Consider the following 18954-nt stretch of genomic DNA (forward strand, 5'->3'; position numbering starts at 1 on the left):
TGTAGACAGAGAGGAATATAACACAATGTGAGCATATAACTTTTAGTAACATAATTCCAGGAACAAAAGCTAATTTAACAGCCATTTTCTGTGGAGGGAAAAGATCATTCCCCCACTTATACTCCCTAACTTAGTGGCCTTTCTTGAAAGTTGCCACAACTCAAAGCAAACATTTATCCTCTACATTTCTACAGCTTGTCAGTCTACTGTCAGCCATTTCTCTGAATGCCAATAAATTAATGTAGAAGAACCGCAATAATGTTCTGCAATAGTGCGTTTTTCACTTTTTTCCACTGTTGCATGCCTTTGTAATAGATATATATCAGTTAGGGGATGCAGGGTGTCACCCCATGGGGGTGCAGGGGGGCTTGCCCCTTGCAAAAAAAAAAAAAAAGTTACCTCTGAGGTTCATTGAAAGTTGCATCAGTGAGATACTTTCAGTAAAAGTGAATTTGACCAATCAACATGAGTTTTAGATTGGGAAACCTAAACTTGAAACTACGTGATTTTTGACTCACACTCTCGTTATAGGGCATTAGCCATATTTGTTAACTGCACTTTTCAGCCTATGATTTCTGTTATCCTGCTATGAATGGGCCTGTCCTCAAAGGCACTTCTGGATGAATACATCCATAAAAGGTTTGCAGAAAATATAATGACATGATAGTCTAGAGATCTGCCTGTGAATTTTGTAATAAGCTACACTGGGTTAGTTTTCATGAACAGCAAACCTAATGCAACTTATGGCATCCAACTAGGTGCATTTTCTCTTCGGGGCTCTCTCCCCATGTTATGTATGTCTCAGAAGCTTTGGGAGCATTTCTGTTGCATTACACATACAATGTGTATTTTTACAACAGAAATATACTCAGAAAATCTTATGGAGCATTTCTTTACACAGTCTACTTTTAAAGTATAATAATACACAACAAACACTGCTGGAAAATATGTTCATATTTTTCATTGTACTTCTCTTTACTAAGGAATGCTAAAAGTCAATGAACAGTTTCAATAATTCTTACTCAACAAATATTACAACCCGGCTACATTAGCTAAACCTCAGAAGTGAAATTTTATGGGTCTATATCACATTAGCGAACGCTAACAATAGCAAATGCTGATATATCGAACTTCAAATTCTGAAAGGTGAAAACAGCGAAGAAACAGATCAGTGAATTTTTCCCAGGGGAAAAAATTCACTGGGCCATTCTCCGGGCTTTGCAGTTTTTCTCCACTGTGGTACGATCACGGAGTTGATATATTTAAGTTAGGGGTGTGTGACTGTATACTCTTTTTTTTTTTTTTTTTGGATCAGCGAATTTTTTTCCCTGGGAAAAAATTCGCTGATGCGTTCCTTCACATTTTTCAGCTTTTGGACTTTGAAGTTCGATATATCAGCATTCGCTATTTTTAGCATTCGCTGATGTGATACAGACCCAAATTTTACATGTACGTTTTCAAAGATCAAGCCGTTTCACAAAGATCACTGCAAGAACTTATAGCTTCAAATGCTCTAGGACTAAATAAATGTATGTAAAAAAAAAAAAATCACTAAACTATTGAATATGATCTTACTTCTCTCATGCAATGTAGACCAGATTAATGAGTACCATGGCGAATCAATAGTCAGACCTCTAGGGAGCAATGAGAATGAAGTTTACCTCCATGCTGTTTAAGAATCACACCTTACCACCCTCTCTAGGGAAAAGTCTCACTAGCATCATTAATAAAGAATTCTGTCATAGTAAGAAAAAGTTTAAATACATTATATCAAGCCTTATACCTGTGTGCGTGTGTGTGCACTATCAGCTAGAGTATGAAAGACTAACAATACATTGTCTGTGTTGGTGAACAAAAATATATTACTGATGTTTTATAAATAGCCACAGTGTGTACATTCAGTTCTGAATTAAAAAATTCACAAAGGCTTCCTGGTCATCTAGTAATATCAAGAAGACAGCTCTCTTCCTGATATTGTTAGATGACCAGGTTATCTTTTGAAATGCTCATATTAGTTTCAGTGCATATTTGTGACTGTATTTAGTACACCTTGAGTGTACTTTGCACATATTTGTAAATACCATCCAGTGCGATCACTAACACAAATATAACTCTAACATAAATAAACAAATCACTTCTGCTTACCTCTGCTGGAAAACTGACAGAAATCATAATTTTATGGCTTTGGCTTTAGCACTTATTACCTACCTGTAAAGTGTTCACGGGAAAAGACGCAATAGGAGGATAGTCCATGATCTGCAAATCATGCACATGGCCATTCATAACAGCAGCAGGCAGAAATAGCCTGCGGGTCTTGGTAGGCACACAGACTTCACTGTACTCATTGTAAAGGAACTGGCGGACAATAGCTGTTTTGCCGACCCCTTGGGCCCCAAGAATGGCAATTTTGAAAGTTGTCACCATGCCTCTCCACAGTGTCACTATACTGCCTTGGGATCTGCCCTTTACAACAGTCCACTATGAATATATCAGCAGTGCGGTCTGTGTGGTGCATATTCCAGTAGATACAGTTCAGCCCCATTCAGGAACCATTGCCTTCAACCCTGAGGCCAGACTCTGTAAGAGAAAAGAATAGGCACGTATAATGCAGTCACTTTTATTCAGTTATACAAACAGAACAGTATTAAGAAGTCTTATAGGAAATACGTTGCTAAATACAAGTTTTAGTAAAACAGTTTTGCCAACAAACTGATTATGCTGAAAAAAAATGAAACTGTTTTATACATAACTGATTTTAACTTAGGAATTTCATTGATTTAAATGCGCCCCTTTTAAAGGTGAGACCTAGATTTAGCAGAGTAGCAGATTAAATATGACACTAAATAATTAAAGATGAGAATAAAAACTGAGATTATTCTTATAACTTTAAGTTCAATTTGCCAGCTGTAGTGATCAACCAGCAATGAATAACACAAAATGTGTTACTGCGACATGCAGCAGTGTATGTCAACTTAAAAAAGAAATTATATTAAATCTATAACCTTACACTGGATGAATTCCAGTACAGAAAATAAACTGACAGAGATAGAAAACTGGATAAATAGGCTATAAGAACTTGATTAGACTCTGTAAAAATAATCCTCTGAAAAGACATTTCTCAGCATTTTGCTAGCAAATGAGAGCAGCTCCTAGACTATACATGTTCAGAAGAATAAAACTGGGAACACAAAGCAAAAATACTTAAGTGCTGCATTTTAATAGAATATCAGTTATTTTCTAGAACATGGATGAATATGGGAATAACACAATGACAACCCAAGTCTGGAGTGCAAAATATCAATAAAGAAAGGTGGGTGCTCTGTCCACTTGAGAGGCGCACACACTTCTCTGGAGATGAAGGAATGATACCTAATGCTGTACTTTGGAGTGGCATTAATCAGTAAACAGATGGGGACATACAGATAGGTTTTCAACAGCAACATCAAGACAGTTTTTGGGAAAAAAAAAAAAAAAAAAAAACTTTCTTCCCGAAACAAATTCTCCTCAGTTGGCATTGCTCACATTTAAAGTTTTTTTAGCTTGTAAGTTATGATAAAGGTACAATTTAATGGTTAACTATGACAAAGCTGAAATACAAATAAAATAAGAAACAACACCAAACTTACACCAACAGCATTTATTAACGCGAAAGAACTAAAACTAAACGTAAGCGCTTTCACGATTTTCACAATCGCCGAGCCTTTTTTCGTCGTCGTATTTAAAGTTGAAATACAACCTTGAAAATCAAAATCCCAATACCATAATAATGCAAGACCAAAATGCTGATCACCACTAGGTCTAAAAATCTCAAATACTGAATCTCCCCTATTAGTGCTAACTCCAATGAGGGATAACATGGGTCCTGCAGGGAGGCAACTCTGGGAGCTCGATATTGTTGGTCTTTACTGGTATAGTCTTACAGTATTATGATCTCGGAACCTGGATTTTCAAGATTGTTTCAACATTGTAGTAAAAAACCCACTTTAGCAATATCAGTCACCATATATGAACATGAAGTTTGAAAACTGCAAAATCTTTTAGAAAGAACTGAATAAAGTATGGATCAAACCAGCTGTGTATCAATTATGTTCATTTAAACTGTCATTTTTACGTATTTTAAATCTGTAGACCACACCGTGCAATGCAAAAATATTCAACAATGCAAACTAAACACAGTACAGGAATCCCATAGTGCTGCGTACACAGCAACAATCAACTGAAAATGGGTATGGGTCTGGGGTATTGCCCCAAGCTCAAACTTTGCCCACAACTGTACTGTTGTCTTTCTGCTTGAATGCCTGCCACTTAAAACGGGAGTGTTGAACCTGATATGAAAATCTTGAAGTAGTTGCATGTGTCGCAACAAAGAGATAAGGACCACACATGCTGTCCATTCTTAGCAGCAGCATATAGGTAAAGGCTGACATGATTTTGCAGTACCCCACGACATTAATATTTTATCTTATCAAAAATACTGTTGATCTGAAGTAAGCATCTAACGAGCAATGCTCAGCTTCCTTACTGAAAGATATATTATGACACTACTGCTGTATAAAGGGGATTAATGCCTTTAGAAAGACACTATATCAATATGAGCTAATCTTACATGGACAGGCAAGGACAAAATAGGTGCTAGTGCTGTGTTCCCTTGTATAACTTCTGATAAACTGCAACCCCTTTCAGAAGTAAACGGCAGATGTCGGTTGCAGGCTGTAGACTATGTTCTATGACTCAGCAAAGGCTGTCATATACAAAACACTAAATACTACATATATTAATAATCCAAAAGTGACTACATAGGAAAGCAAGTTGTTTATTGACTAACTGTAATATGTCTTAATATATGTAGCTTCTCATGAGACACCAGCATCTGAGAAGTTTAATCTAGAATAAGTAGTCATAACAACTAAGATCTATTTAATGCTAAAAGAAAAAAAGCAGTAAGTTCAGCAGTTTAGAGACTCTCGCTCTTACGCTATAACAAAATGTTTACTGTTAACTACTGCAATATATATCAGTTGAAATAAATGGCACCACTCCACCGACATCTAGCAAGCAGCTGGGCAACTTAATGGATTTTGGAGAACAGTTTGGGAATAAATATTCAGGTAAGCAGCCAAGGGATCTGAATGAAAGAGCAATTTCTGTTAATTGTGTCAGAAATTTCTATTGTTTAGCATGTGGGCACAAAGACCAATGCAAATATATGTAGCTACATTTAACTCACCTCATACAGAGTATAATGTCTTCTTAAATGACATACTGACTGCAGATAATAGAAAGGGTACTTGCCTGAGCAGTGTTATACTGTGAATACAGAGCACCCTATTAAGTGTTAAACACACAACTCTGAACTGTCCAGATTTTTGCCTCATATTTTTGGTCTTTTGCTTCTAAAATTTGTGGTTTTCTAGACAATAACTCCGGACTGAAGTTACTAAATAATGACAGACATTCGTGTTTCAGGCTTCATATCCATCAGCAAATGCATACTACTACAAAAACCTTTTATTTTATCAACTTATAAGAGCAATATATAAAATTTGTCCCTGATTTTGTGTCTTTGCCCCCATTATTTTTGGCTTTGTTCAGATTTCTTGTACTTAGAAGTTGAGAGGTATGGTTCAACAATACATAGAATGTGTGCACAGTACCTACGTTTATACAGCTGAATACTGCTGTGTCTGTAGAATGACAGTTAACTGGCATTCTAACTCTGAAACAGAAAGGTACCCCTCAGAGAACCATTCCCTGCAGACATCACCAGCAAAGCCGATGACAAGAAAAGGCAAATAACATACAATAATCAGTGCAGGTGCAAACACTAAATCACAATAGTGCATTAATGGAGTACAGCATAGCAATATCTCTTTAAATCAAAAACAAAAAAAGTAGCTTTTGCAGGCTAACAACTCACTCACATGTGCTCCCTTAACAGAATGATAATTTATAGACATGTACTGGACTATAAAAGAAATATGTTGCTGCAGCGGTAGCATTGTTACCTCACAGCAAGAGGTTCTCCCGTTCGATTCTCGGCTGGGCTTGGGAGTGCCTTCTGTGTGGAGTCTGCATGTCCTCCCCGTGGTTGGGTAGCGTTCGAAAGACATGTGTGCATAAATGGGTGTGCCTTCGTTGAAGGCTGAGCGTCGAGCTGGCACCTCGGTGTTTTGTAAAAATCTACTGCCAATCATTAGCGGACCAGAGTTCCACTGTGGCGACCCCTTACCGGGAAAAGCCGAAAGACAAACAACAACTGGACTATAAGAAATGGTATTTCCTCCACCAGGAATAGTAGGCTGTAAAAAGTCTGGTGACAGAGATGGGAAATATTTGCTATTAGATGACCACAGGAAAATACAACTTGGCCTACACAATGTGCCTACATCCAAAGCTGCAGGGTAAGTAAGCCTCTTACTTCCTCCTTTCTTACATCTGTATCATTCTTCATTCTATTCTTCCATTTTTACCCACTATATCCTCAAGAAGGCTGCTTTGTAGGTCATGTCTCCATTCTCTCCCGCACCTGAAAACAATGGTCCCTCTTATTATCTTTGAATCGTGTTCCTTCCTCCGGTATACACATTTACACATTCTGTCATGTTTTTCATTCAAATATCTTCTTCTGAAAGATGTCCACTTCTGTACTTCATAGATATGTGGGTGCTTGTTCAACAGCTATAGCATCCCGCCATCTTGTTTCATAATCTTTGTTTCTCATCACATGGCTTCTGCTAAGACCTTCCACAAAGTTTTCTGTGCAGATTAATCAAGACTGATATTGTACATCATATTAACAAAAACAAATAATTACATGTGTATACTGTGTTGCATCACATGTAAACTGATCAAAGATGGTAATATCCAAACAATAATGTTCCACAATCCACAGATCATGAAAGTACCAAAATCTACAAATCAAAACTCTGAACTAACATCACTCAGAAAGCAGATGTCCTGCACCTGTGAATAAACACTGCAAGCACAAAGTATACAACACTACAGGACTCTATCTACATATTTATTTATACTATATCAACTCCATCTGGGTTCTTCCATCTCATTGATTCAGACCAGCTAGGAACGCATAGTCCACACTATGACAAGTGATCAGAGTACGCAGTTTGAATTGTAATAGAACCAGGTATATCAAACACCTAAAATACTGAAAAATAACAGATTATTAATCTTACTACTGACTCCAGCCATACATTGTGAGAATGGTGGTACTGTTACACTGTGTGTTTAAGCACAACTTTCAGGAGCTCTTCCTCTTTGTGTAGTTTTTCACTTTGAAAGGTTCATTTGCCTTTTATATACACATCCTCAATGTAGGTATCTCATTTAAAGGCATACTGCTTTGCCCTCTAGAGATGTCTAGTTGCAAATTTGGAGTACAGAGACAGGAAAGGTTTGCTTGCTATAATTGAACAAAATCCGTTATGAAAGTACTTCTTAAATATTAAGTCCTTATGGTTATACATGCTGGAAATTGTGCTCCTCATGCATAATGCTAAATAATGAAATTTAGCGGAGCTATTTTTGTCCTTTTTTAACCAGGTAAATGAACTGGTCAAACACTTTCAGACATAACCCAGGCCAAATGGCAAAAGTAAATGCAATACATATAGGTGTTTATGACTAGCCAATGAACCACCATATTTTTGAGAAGGTGGAGAACACTAGCCTACCGGAAGAAAACTAAAGGAGACATGCAGACTGTGCACATTGAGAGTTCTGGACTGACCCCAGCCCATAGCACCGTGAAGCAACAATTTTAACCAATGGGTTATTCTGCTCTAAGCTTAGCTACTAAACAACCATGCTCACAGTACATTTTTAGAAATTTATCAGCTTAAGTGGAATCTTGTAATTTCTCAATAGGGAAAATTTGAGGATGTAACATTAAAATAAACAATGCTGTGATCACTTATCCACAGAACATAGAAATGTATTTGTAATTAAAAAAAAAACAATTATGTGAGATTTACAATATGCAATGACATATCAAAATGCTGCAGAGACTGTGGGAGACATCACATGACTTGTGATAATGGCTGCCACAAATAAAATCAACAATTTGGGTTCCATGTAAGCAAGCAACATATGTAGTGAGTTCCTACACAGGATGAAGGAAAACATATTTAACCCCCTATCAATCCTGTTAAACAAAATGACCATTGGTTCAGCTGGAAAGGGTATAACCTACTGATATTCAACACATTTGACTGGCAAAACTCCATGTTGATGGTCTTTACTTCACACTTAAACAGCAAGTCTACTTTAGAGAGAGATTAATGACCGACTTCTCCAGATAATGTGGGGAAAGCATACTCCATAATTTTGGAAGATGTAGTGCAATGTATCTGTAATTTGTTTCTAATAGTTTTTCTTTATTTTTTTTGTATTAACTTCCCTGACCTGACAATCACACACCATGCGTGTGGTCCAAGCATATATTTCCAAGCAGAACTGGATTAGATATTAACTTGTAGACCAGCCAAAAGTCACTGCAAAGTTACCTAAAAACAGATGCTGGAACTCAGGCATTAAATAATATTTTTTTATTGAACAGACATGTTTTACAATTACTCAAGCTATTGGGTCAGTATGGGATAGTCACTGGGAGTTCTAGATGGCTTGTTCAATGGTTTACAAAACATACTCCGAAAGTGACAAACACTGGATAACCAAATATTCTGACGATTGCAAATTATGTAACATGACACTTTGAATAAAAGATGACAAGTTCTCAAAAATGGTCTATAAAAATATACATTTGGTACAGTAGTAACGACTTAACATTTATATCACTAAATGTAGCATCAAGAGATTTGTCAGAAATGGCAAACAATGCAAAACAAACGGTCAGATCATAAAGTTATCATAATTAAAGGGACAATGGCAAAAAAAAAAAACTTTGATAAGTATGCTACCCTGGATGAAACACTCCACAGCACCCCACTTGCTGCCCACTGACCCACATGCTCACCTCTCGATGACACCATGGGGTATTAGTCATTCTCATGCTTCTAGGTCAGCCTCAGGAGGTTAAAAATCAGGAGGTTAATAGATCGAAACAGGGAGGCTTCTAATTACAGACAACACCATCATCGAAATTAACAAAAAAAAAGTTGACTGCTCACCACAAGAAATTTTTATTAATACATTAAGCACTTTCATCCTAAACCTTGGACTTCATCACAATATTTTTATTTACTATCCTGGAGAAAGTAATTCCAGATCAAAGAGGTGGAGACTGGAAGAATAAATTAGAAGTAAGGGATCTTACTGAGAACAGATGCAGGTAATCACCTAGTTTAAATGATCCAGTTTCCATCAGCTGTACATTGAAGGAAACAGATGCCAAAGTAAAGTAATAATGTTGTTTGAGTATATTTATTTTTTTTTTACTTTTATGCAGTGTAATGGATTGTTTTATACAGCTGATATTTATTGAACAAATATTTTATTATATGTAACTATGTTTTTCAATAATGACATCACTAATATGCGTATTATGTCTATATTAGGTTGACCAACATAATGATGTATAACATTCTAATGAATTCAGAGGATCTATGTTCAGTCATTGAATTAAAATTTCAGCAAGTGGCTAATAACTGATCGTCAAATGTTTAAATTACCGAACATGCTTATCTTCAAAAATAAAATCGACTGGCCATAGTTGGCCATCACAAATGTCTGATGATGTTGTGCCCTTGTCAAAAATGGTGGGGGATTCCACCTTCCACACCCCCAACTATATATACCAACTCCAACATCCCATTACAATGAGGACAAATTCATAAATGGGTTTGTTTAGCTTACCTTATGGAGTGCAGTAATTCATGGTTGCCAACTATTACACTTCTATGAATTTATTTTCGAAGATAAGCATGTTCAGTAATTTAAGCATTTGATGTTTGAAGTTAGATTATAAACCAGTCACTGAAATTTTAATTCTATGACTGAACATAGACCTGAATTTCGATGTTTAGGATAAAGGTACTTAATGCATTAATAAAATTATCCTGCGGTGAGCTGTCGGTGTTTCTTTTTTGTCAATTTCATTATTTGGACATGGTGTGGTGGAGTACAGTTTGTTTTTCATCATCAATATTAACTTAATATTTGAATCGTTTAGTAAACACTTGCTCCCACTGGACAGTGATATGATCAATGTAGCTACAATAGATGCCACTGAATTTGCTCTATGCCCAATAATAAGTAAGAAGTTGTCAAAGACTCTAAAGCGGTTGCATCTTGACCAAGCCACAGGACCAGAACACCTAAATAGTTACTTTTTAGGCAACATAAAGGATTAGTCATGAGGCGTTATTCTTGGCTTCATCTCCAGTCTCTTCCTGAGGTCATTAAGATTAAGTCCAAGTTGATGGATGCTCCTTTGGCTAATACCCATCTTTTCAGAACTACTGCTGCTATGTTTAAGTCTCTTCAAGAGAAACAAAGCCTTGCAGAACCTTAAACATATTCTCTCTTCTGTCCATAAGTTCCAGAGGAATTATCCTAGATCTGCTTTTGTTTGCAGGAAACTCTGCCAGGCCTCTAAGGGCAGGAGAAGTGGGAGGCGGGCCCACTCTTGCCAAGGCTTCTCAAATTTCTGTGGCCCAGAAGCTTCCCTTATCTGATAAGCCTGCTTCATTGACAGTTACTCAACTTTAGACCATATTCCTTTGTCCTTTTGTCTCTCCCTTTGTCTTCCAAATTGGCATCTAATCATTTCATTGAGTTCTCTTTCTATCATCCATCATGGTTACTTCATGGTATGTAAATCTCTCTCTACTTTTTCGCTCCTTTGTCTGAGATTCATCAGCCTCCTCTAGAGCAATTTCCTAGTGGTTCTAGATCCCTGTTGAACCAAGGGGCCATTTGACCCATCCCCCCTTCCCAAGTGGGACTGGGTTTTTATTCCAGGATGTTCCTGGTTCCTCGAAAGGAGGGCACTTGCAGACCTATTTTAGATCTCTATTTGCTCAACACCTTTCTTGAGATCCCTTCTTTTTAAGATGCTTACTCTTCAAACACGATTTCATGTTTTATTACCTCAGGCTTTTCTGGTGTCCTTAGATCTGAAAAATGCTTACCTTCAAATCCCTATTCACCCTCTCTACAGAAAGTTATTTTTCTCTGTGTCTTCCTCTCATTTTTAGTTCTCTGCTTTGCCCTTTGGCCTCTCTACTGCCCCAAGGGTATTCACAAAATGCCTAGTTCTTGTGATCGCCTTCTGCAGACTCCATTCAGATTTTTCCTCATCTAGATGACTTGTTGCTTCCAGTGCCTTCTCCCAGTCGACTATTGCAAGATCTGCATTTCACCATCTCTCTCCTTCTTCAGAGTCTAGGGTTTACTATCAACTTTCAAAATTCCATCCCAACTCCCTCTCCGAATCATGTGTACCTGGATTCAGACTGTGGCCATCTTGGACACCTCCAAAGGTACCGTTGTTAACCGCATTCTTTCAATCTCTTCTACCCTGACTGGTGTGCCAGCCAGGGAGTTTCTTCAGGCCCTGGGATTCATGGACTTTTCTGTTCTGATGTTTAGCCTTTCCAGACTGCATATGCAGAAGCTTTAATGGCACCTCACGTCACTTTGGCTGCAACATCGTCACCCTCTGACTTTCAGTGTACCTCTCCTTCCCTGTCTCAAGAAGGAATTTGAGTGGTGGCTGTGACCATTCATTCTCAAGCCAGGCCGGCACTTTCAGCCTCTAGTCTCTTTTCAAGAGCTGATCATCAATCCTTCGGACATGGGATGGGGGGGGGGCATCTCTTGGTCACCTAAAAGTTCAGGGTCTTTGGATTCCCCATCAGAAATCAGGCCATATCAACATCAAAAAGATGAGGGCTCTGATTCTGAACACTCAAACTTTTCACCCCATGTTCTCTCTGGGGCCTCTTGAAGCTGTACACAGCAACACTACAACTGTCAACAAGCAGGGGGACATGAAATCTTACCAACTCTGCAGGATGGAGCTTCTGGCTTGGGATGTGGCTCTCAGTTATCGGTTAACTCTTCTGGCAGTATACAGTCATCATACTGATTCAACAAGTGTTACATATACTACATGGGCAAACAAAGCAAAAATGTTTACGTTATAAATGATAACATGGGAGAGAGCATCTCCTACTGGGTCAAAACAAGTAAACGAGAAGGGCAGATGGGATTACAAATAAGAAACTGGGGAAACCCCTTTCAGGACCCAACACTGTATAGCACTGAAAGTGTAAATTGGTTAGAACTGCCACATCAACTAACATATACACAACTTCTTGCCACCTGTAAAAGTATCCAGCATCCATCTGCCCATCCAGCACTAAAAAACATTTTACACAACTATGTTCCCAGTCGGTCATTGTGATCCAGTGACCAAAAACTTTTGTCTACAAAACTAGCAAATCTGCTGGGCATTGTCTATACTAGTACAAGGTTACTAAGGCCTGGAACTCCTTACCTGTTATCCATCAGGTCTGTACCCTCCCTCCCATCTTTGAAAACCACTGTGAAAGATTTCCTAGCTAAAATCTGGCTCTGTTCTTGCTCAAAACTAGGATAAACTATATCTCTAAATGTGAACAAGTACCTTTTCATTCCTTATACCGCTTACTCTCTCTTCACTTACTTCCCTAATGCTATTGAATTCTCTTCCCTGACTCTCTCTCTAAATATACCATAAGCCTGGTTTTCCCTCACTTCATATTACAATTCCTATTTGTAGTAGACTAACTTACCTTTATTTTCTCTAAAAACTAAAATTTTTCTAAATATTGAAAGATTGTCCTATACCTTGTATCGATTCATAACCAATGTTTTTATATTATGTCGAATTATTTATAATTTTATTTAAACTGCAGATGTTTTTGTTTTATTTCTGAAGATTGTAAACTTAGTGTTCTTTGTTTTGTAATCATTTGGAGCTTTTCCCCCTGGGCCTCCGCAGAAAATGAGCTTCTACCCAGTCGGACTTTTCCTGGTAATCAAATGTTAATTTTGTGTCTTTCAGCTTTTCCCGGTTAGGGGTCACCACAGCAGAACTCCGGTCCGCTAATGATTGGCAGTAGATTTTTACGTGCTGAGTTGCCAGCCCTGATGCACAACCTTCAACAAAGGTACACCCATTCATGCACGTCTCCACACAGAAGACGCTCTAGCTGAGAATCAAACAGGACAACGTCTTACTGTGAGGTGACAATGCTACCGCAGCACCACCACCGCAGTGCGGTAATCAAATGTTAATAAATCAATTAAAATGATTAGTTTGTTAATCTGCATTTATCAGCTGGAAAAGAACAGTGATTATAGCCCTGGTATGAAATGTAAGAAAACACTAGTAAAACAGATTGAAGTGATAGGCTGGCCCTCTCATGACTGTGATGGTTTTCATTGTACTGTAAACTCCACTATCATTCATGATATAAACTGAGGATATGGCAGCCTCAACATATCCAATGTCCACTACAGATAATCTACCAACACCACCATCATTCTACCTGGACTAAACAAATTAGCTTACTTAGTTGCTTTACAAACATTCAGGCATTTGGGCTTGTACTTGCAGTACCTGTGTCTGTGTGCTTGCATAGTACATCAGCACAGTGTAAGAGAGGTAACAGAGAGGAGTGTGCCTCTGTATCAGCATGTCCGCATGTCTGTCTGCATCTCTTTTCTTAAACCTTGCCAGCTCTTTTCTTCAAGGATTTGGGACAAAGCCAAAAATAATGGGGGGGACAAAGGGCTAAATCAGGAATAATTTTTATATCTCACTGGGAGTCAAGTAAACATTAATAGAACATGTTTTAGCATCAGTGTTCATTGTCTGAAAAGAGGTATGAAATTCTAATGTCTATTAGTATCTGAAACAAAATCTCAGGAATGAAGGACTGGGCAAAAAATAAGAGGAACATTAGGGATGTTGTGCAGACTTCTGGACAGCTAAGACATATGGTTACCATCAGTGTGACTAATCCTTCTCTGAAAAAGATGAAAACTGCTTACAGTTTTAGACGTTTAAAGAAAGTAATAAAAATTAGCTTTCACTACTCATGAACTATTTCTTTGAACGTTTTTTTCAAAGTTCCTTTCAATATGATTGCTAAGAGGTTAATAGTTTCTGGTTTTACATATGGGGTAAAAAGTTGAACAGTCAGGTTGTTAACTTTGTTACTGTGTACCACTTTTTATCAAGGGAAAATTTATTGTATACAGTATTTATAGTGTCCCTTCATATTGAATGGATGGTTATACAATAGTTTATATAGTACAATAGTATGGGTCTACTTCAAAAGATCGATTTAGCACAGTATCAAATCCCAGTTCATTGAAATGACTTCACCGAATCGTCACAATATCAAACTCCCGGAACAATGAAAACTAAACCCAGGAAGAGAACCACTTGACCATCAGGACAAAACAACAGACAGCAAAGCAAGAAAACTCTCCAAAGTGGAGAGCTCTGCCTCACAACTAAATATACCAACTCAGAGATCGCACTACAGTGGGAAAGGACAAGGTTCCCCATGGTGGCCAAGTGGTTGTTTTCCCAGGGTTAGTTTTTGCTGTTCTGGGAGTTTGATATTGGGACAATTTGGCAAAGTCGTCTTAATGAAGTAGGATTTGATATTGTGGTAAGCTGTTTTTTTGAAGTAGACCCCAACAGTATATATAAGCAGTAAATACAACTCTAGGTAAAGGCACTTTTAGACAGGATACTTTTACGTCTTCTTGTGTAGTCAGAATCACAGGCCACTGAGTTTTCTATTTTGCTGCTAGCAAGTGATTCCCTGTGTTTGGGTTTTCTCTTATATGCACAGTTGTGCTATCATGGAGTTAATTTATATATGAGGAAGATGGGGGAATGAAGCCCCCAAAGTGTAAAACCTGTGTCAGCATTTTTTTAATGCATAGTTATTCAGGTTTTTACTACTTCTGATGACATTAGTAAAGTGCTTAAACTTATCATCTTGCAGATTTCTGACAGAACCACCAGGTCATATTCTACACGCACTTTTGGTTACCCGATTGCCTGTAACTTGCCTAATGTTAAGAATACATTAAAACTTTGTGTAACATTTGTAAAAATAAACTCCCTACTTCCACAATCATTTTTCAGAAAGACTCCTGTCTGTATGTATATGTATTTATTAACATTTGTTAACTAGGTTAGTCCAACTGGGCGAGTAACCCATTTTCAGTGGAGACCCAAGGAGAAAAGCTCCAGTTACAATACAATATACAGTATAATAAGTTTCCGCAACATCTGTCTCATATGATTATTAATGTTTAGTTACTACACACTTAGTGCCATCTGGAGACAGTATGCAACATGTTTCCTTATGAATTTTGCTTATTCGAATACATGTACCAAATAGAAAGTGAACTGAGAACGTGATGGAGTTGAAAAACTCAATGCAAAATAGGTGTTTATTTTCTGAAGCAGTCAGTAGTTAGTAAATGCTTTGCTACAGGCTGCAGTAGGATTCTATTTTCTTTTTAGCAATACTTGAATCAGGAATCATTTTATTTCAAATGAAGAAAGTTAAGAACTGCTTTATAGTTGGCTATAGTCTTCCAAATAAGCTATTTGACTTTTGCCATGATAAATTATTTTGAACTAAACATATAAAGCAGTGTGCTAATGTCCATACTGGCACTGGATGTGTGGATATTTCCAATTCACTTTAATATTATGTCATATAATAATAAAGGTTTGTGTATTTAAATTTTAAGCTTTCTGAATTAAAACTCAATGCTCCATTGCTGTTTCCATTAGCTACTTTATTTGTGTGCAGCTCCCTGATTGAGAATAAATTGCATATTTTTTTTAACACAGTTATGAAATGTCCACATTTTTTTTATTTCTTTTTCTCTGCATTCCCTTGCTTAGCTTCCTTATGCAAATCCAATGAATCTGGTGTTTTTCCTCCATTTTTATAACGAGTTGTTACATCTGGTTTAGTCTGCAGTTTTCTATGCAGGCATCGTTTGAAGTTAAAGTTAAAAAGGATCTAGTCTGCAAATGAGGCCAATGATTATCTAGTAGTCTTTCCATTTTTAAAAAGAGCACTATTCTTGCTTTCTTATAACTTAGTGTTGATGTTGAATGGGCCACTGTCATGTGCTGTATACAGTAAAAGCACTTAAACAGTTTCTAGACACCTCCTCCATACTTGCTCTTAAATGCCTCTGTGGATTGTCTCTTCACCACCCCTTCTAGTAATCCATTCTGTGGAGGTATAATTGGCACAGCTTATAAATTTATTTCAGTATATCATCCTGTCTTAATTCCTCCTCCTCCCCTATTGTTACTATATGGGGTCAGAGTGTTGCATCATCTGTCAATATCCCTCTCAGCTCAGTGTTGCTATCATGTCTTCTTGGTCATGCCTGACTGTTGCAGGTCTACTTTCATGTGACCTATCCATCTCTTGGCTAGATGTCCTCACTTCTTGCCTTTTTCCTGTTTCTTCCACATGTACTTCACCACATTATCTTCCACTTTCCTGCACATGCATGAACCCATGGAATCTTTTCTTTTCGACATTCTCTGTAATTGAAGCTACTTTGGCTTCTGCTCTACTGGGATAATTTCTTAATCTGTCCCACAGTCTGCATCCTACCAGTCATCTCAAGCACTTCATTTGCATCACCTCCAGCTCTGCAACTGCTCTGCCTTCACTGCACACATTTCTCTGCCTTACAGAAGCCCTTGTTGCACCACTGTTTTGTACATCTTACTTTTCAGCTTCATTGGCATTCTTTTGTCACACATTACACCTGATACTGTACCAGCTGGCTGCAGCACCTGTGATTTAAGTAGTGACCTCATTCAGACTCCCCCTTCTCTGCAACCAACCCTCCCAGATATTTGAAGCTGTTAACCTGTTTCACCATTTTTCCACCAACCTCAGTGTTCAGCTTCTTCTGGTTCCCCCATTTGCTGACAACTGTATTGTCACTTTAATGCTTCAGATTTGCTTTCCATTGCCCTATAATTTGCTGAAATTCCTGTCCAGAGTCTGCTTGTAATGCCATATCATCTGCATACAGCAGCTTTGTTAATCTGTTCCCTATGACCTGTTTGCCAGCATAGTCAATCACCAGTATGAACAGCAATGGAGTTAAAGCTGAACTCTGATGTTCACCCACTCCTGCTGGGAATCCTTCCGAGTCCAAACACTGTTCATACTTGGGCTATTGGGTCCTTGTACATAGCCTGCACTATCTGGGACTTTTTACAACTGTAGGACTGTCCAAATCAGTATTCTTGGGAGCATGTCATATGGTTTCTGGAAGTCTAAGCATATCTAGTTAAATAGACTCTGAGTGGGGCTTGCAATGGGTAAGAGTGTTTGTGTATGTGTTTATCTGTTAGGGTTAGGGATGGGGATAAATGAGGAGATAGGTTTTGCGCGCGCGTCTGTGTGTGTGCACACGTGTGTATGAGGGTTTATATGTTTGAGTCTATCCTGTGTGGTGGCTGTGTTACAGGAAGTTTTGTTAAGGTAAGGTGTAGGGGTTAGGGTTGGGGCATGATTATGGTTAGGGTCAGCATGCATTACTAAGGTGGTGCAGTGGGCTATAGTCCCACTGAAATTCCCATAACACTGCCATTATTCACATGCATTTGAGACTAATAAATACCAGGAAAGGAAATAGCTTTCCGTTCTCAATCTTTTGTAGGTTCAGTATTTAGGGCCCTTGATATTATGTACTTTTGAACTTCTTAATGCGGACATTTTGCATTTGACATTAAGTACATTCAATCACACACATTAGAATTGTATATACACAGACACATACACACACACACACACACACACACATATATATATATATATATATATATAGAGAGAGAGAGAGAGAGAGAAATATAGATGGATATAGATATATATATATATATATATATATATAGAGAGAGATAAATATATAAATATATATGCACACATATACATGTATGCATTTATACTGTTTCACAGTTTACTGTTAGTAGTGATACTTAAGGGTTAAAGACTCAAATTTACCCATGAATGTGTAATACTGAAGCATCCATATATATGGGTGTGTCAAGAATATTATTTTAGAAAAAATGGGATACTATTGCATCGATAATATGAAAAGTCATAGTAACAAATTCACAATTTGTATTAAAAAAAAAAAAAAAAAAAAAAAACATAGCTGTTTTGCTCATCAGGACCAGTTCCACATCTAAGCACAAGGAGTAAAGTAAAAGACTTTTTCTCAAATTATTATTCCCTTTGGCATTATACTTTTGCTCTTCTCCCCAAGCACATTCTAAATTTGGCACTAAATGCATTTTTTCCTCCCTAATAACTACAGTAAATTTCATTTAATGTTGACACATCTAATTGCTTTTTTATCTATTTTCTAAATATACCTTTTAAATTATTTCCTTGAAATATATATCAGTCTGAAATATGTCAATAAAAAAGGTGTCTTAAAATGTTTCACAAGAACTACAAACAGTTTAAATTACATACTAAAGTATACTTGATTACGTCTTGATTTTTATGGCTGGTATTTAAAAATGGAGTGCTGAGAGCATTCCGAATCCAGATTGAAACAAGTAGGCCACATAATATATCTACTAGAGGGTACCCTTGGATGTCTTTTTCTACATTAGATGCATTTTTTTCACCTTTTACTATCACAGTGTTAGTGCATTTTATTTAAATGGCAAGCAATTACCTGGCATATGTCAGTGTAGGCCAGGTCCTAAACTAAGCTTAATCACATGCATCTGAACCACTGTAATCTGTTAATTTGTTTTAACTAGCTTCTGTTAACAGTAACATTAGGTCCAGTTTTCTTTTGGGGCTGGAACTTGAAAGAACTTGGCTCTGAAGAGGTGCATCTGGCTTCTACAAGAGCTAACAGCATTGCTGGGACTCATTTGTTTACAGTAAATTTAAA

The 18954-nt window shown here is 37.5% G+C and overlaps 1 protein-coding gene across 5 annotated transcripts in view; it reads right to left on the reverse strand.

Moving 5' to 3' along the window:
• RASL10B (RAS like family 10 member B) overlaps positions 1 to 18954 on the reverse strand; it is a 1932764-nt gene that overhangs the window by 719094 nt on the left and 1194716 nt on the right. For all 5 annotated transcript variants that reach the window (XM_044063271.1, XM_044063272.1, XM_044063274.1 and 2 more), the window contains one exon: positions 2209 to 2577. In XM_044063271.1, the coding sequence (XP_043919206.1) occupies positions 2209 to 2424 (216 nt within the window). In that variant the 5' untranslated portion in view covers positions 2425 to 2577. The remainder of the gene's footprint in view (positions 1 to 2208; positions 2578 to 18954) is intronic.

This window comes from Protopterus annectens, chromosome 2.part1, assembly GCF_019279795.1.
Source record: "Protopterus annectens isolate FY-2018-M chromosome 2.part1, PAN1.0, whole genome shotgun sequence".
NCBI classification, from domain to species: Eukaryota; Metazoa; Chordata; order Ceratodontiformes; family Protopteridae; genus Protopterus; species Protopterus annectens.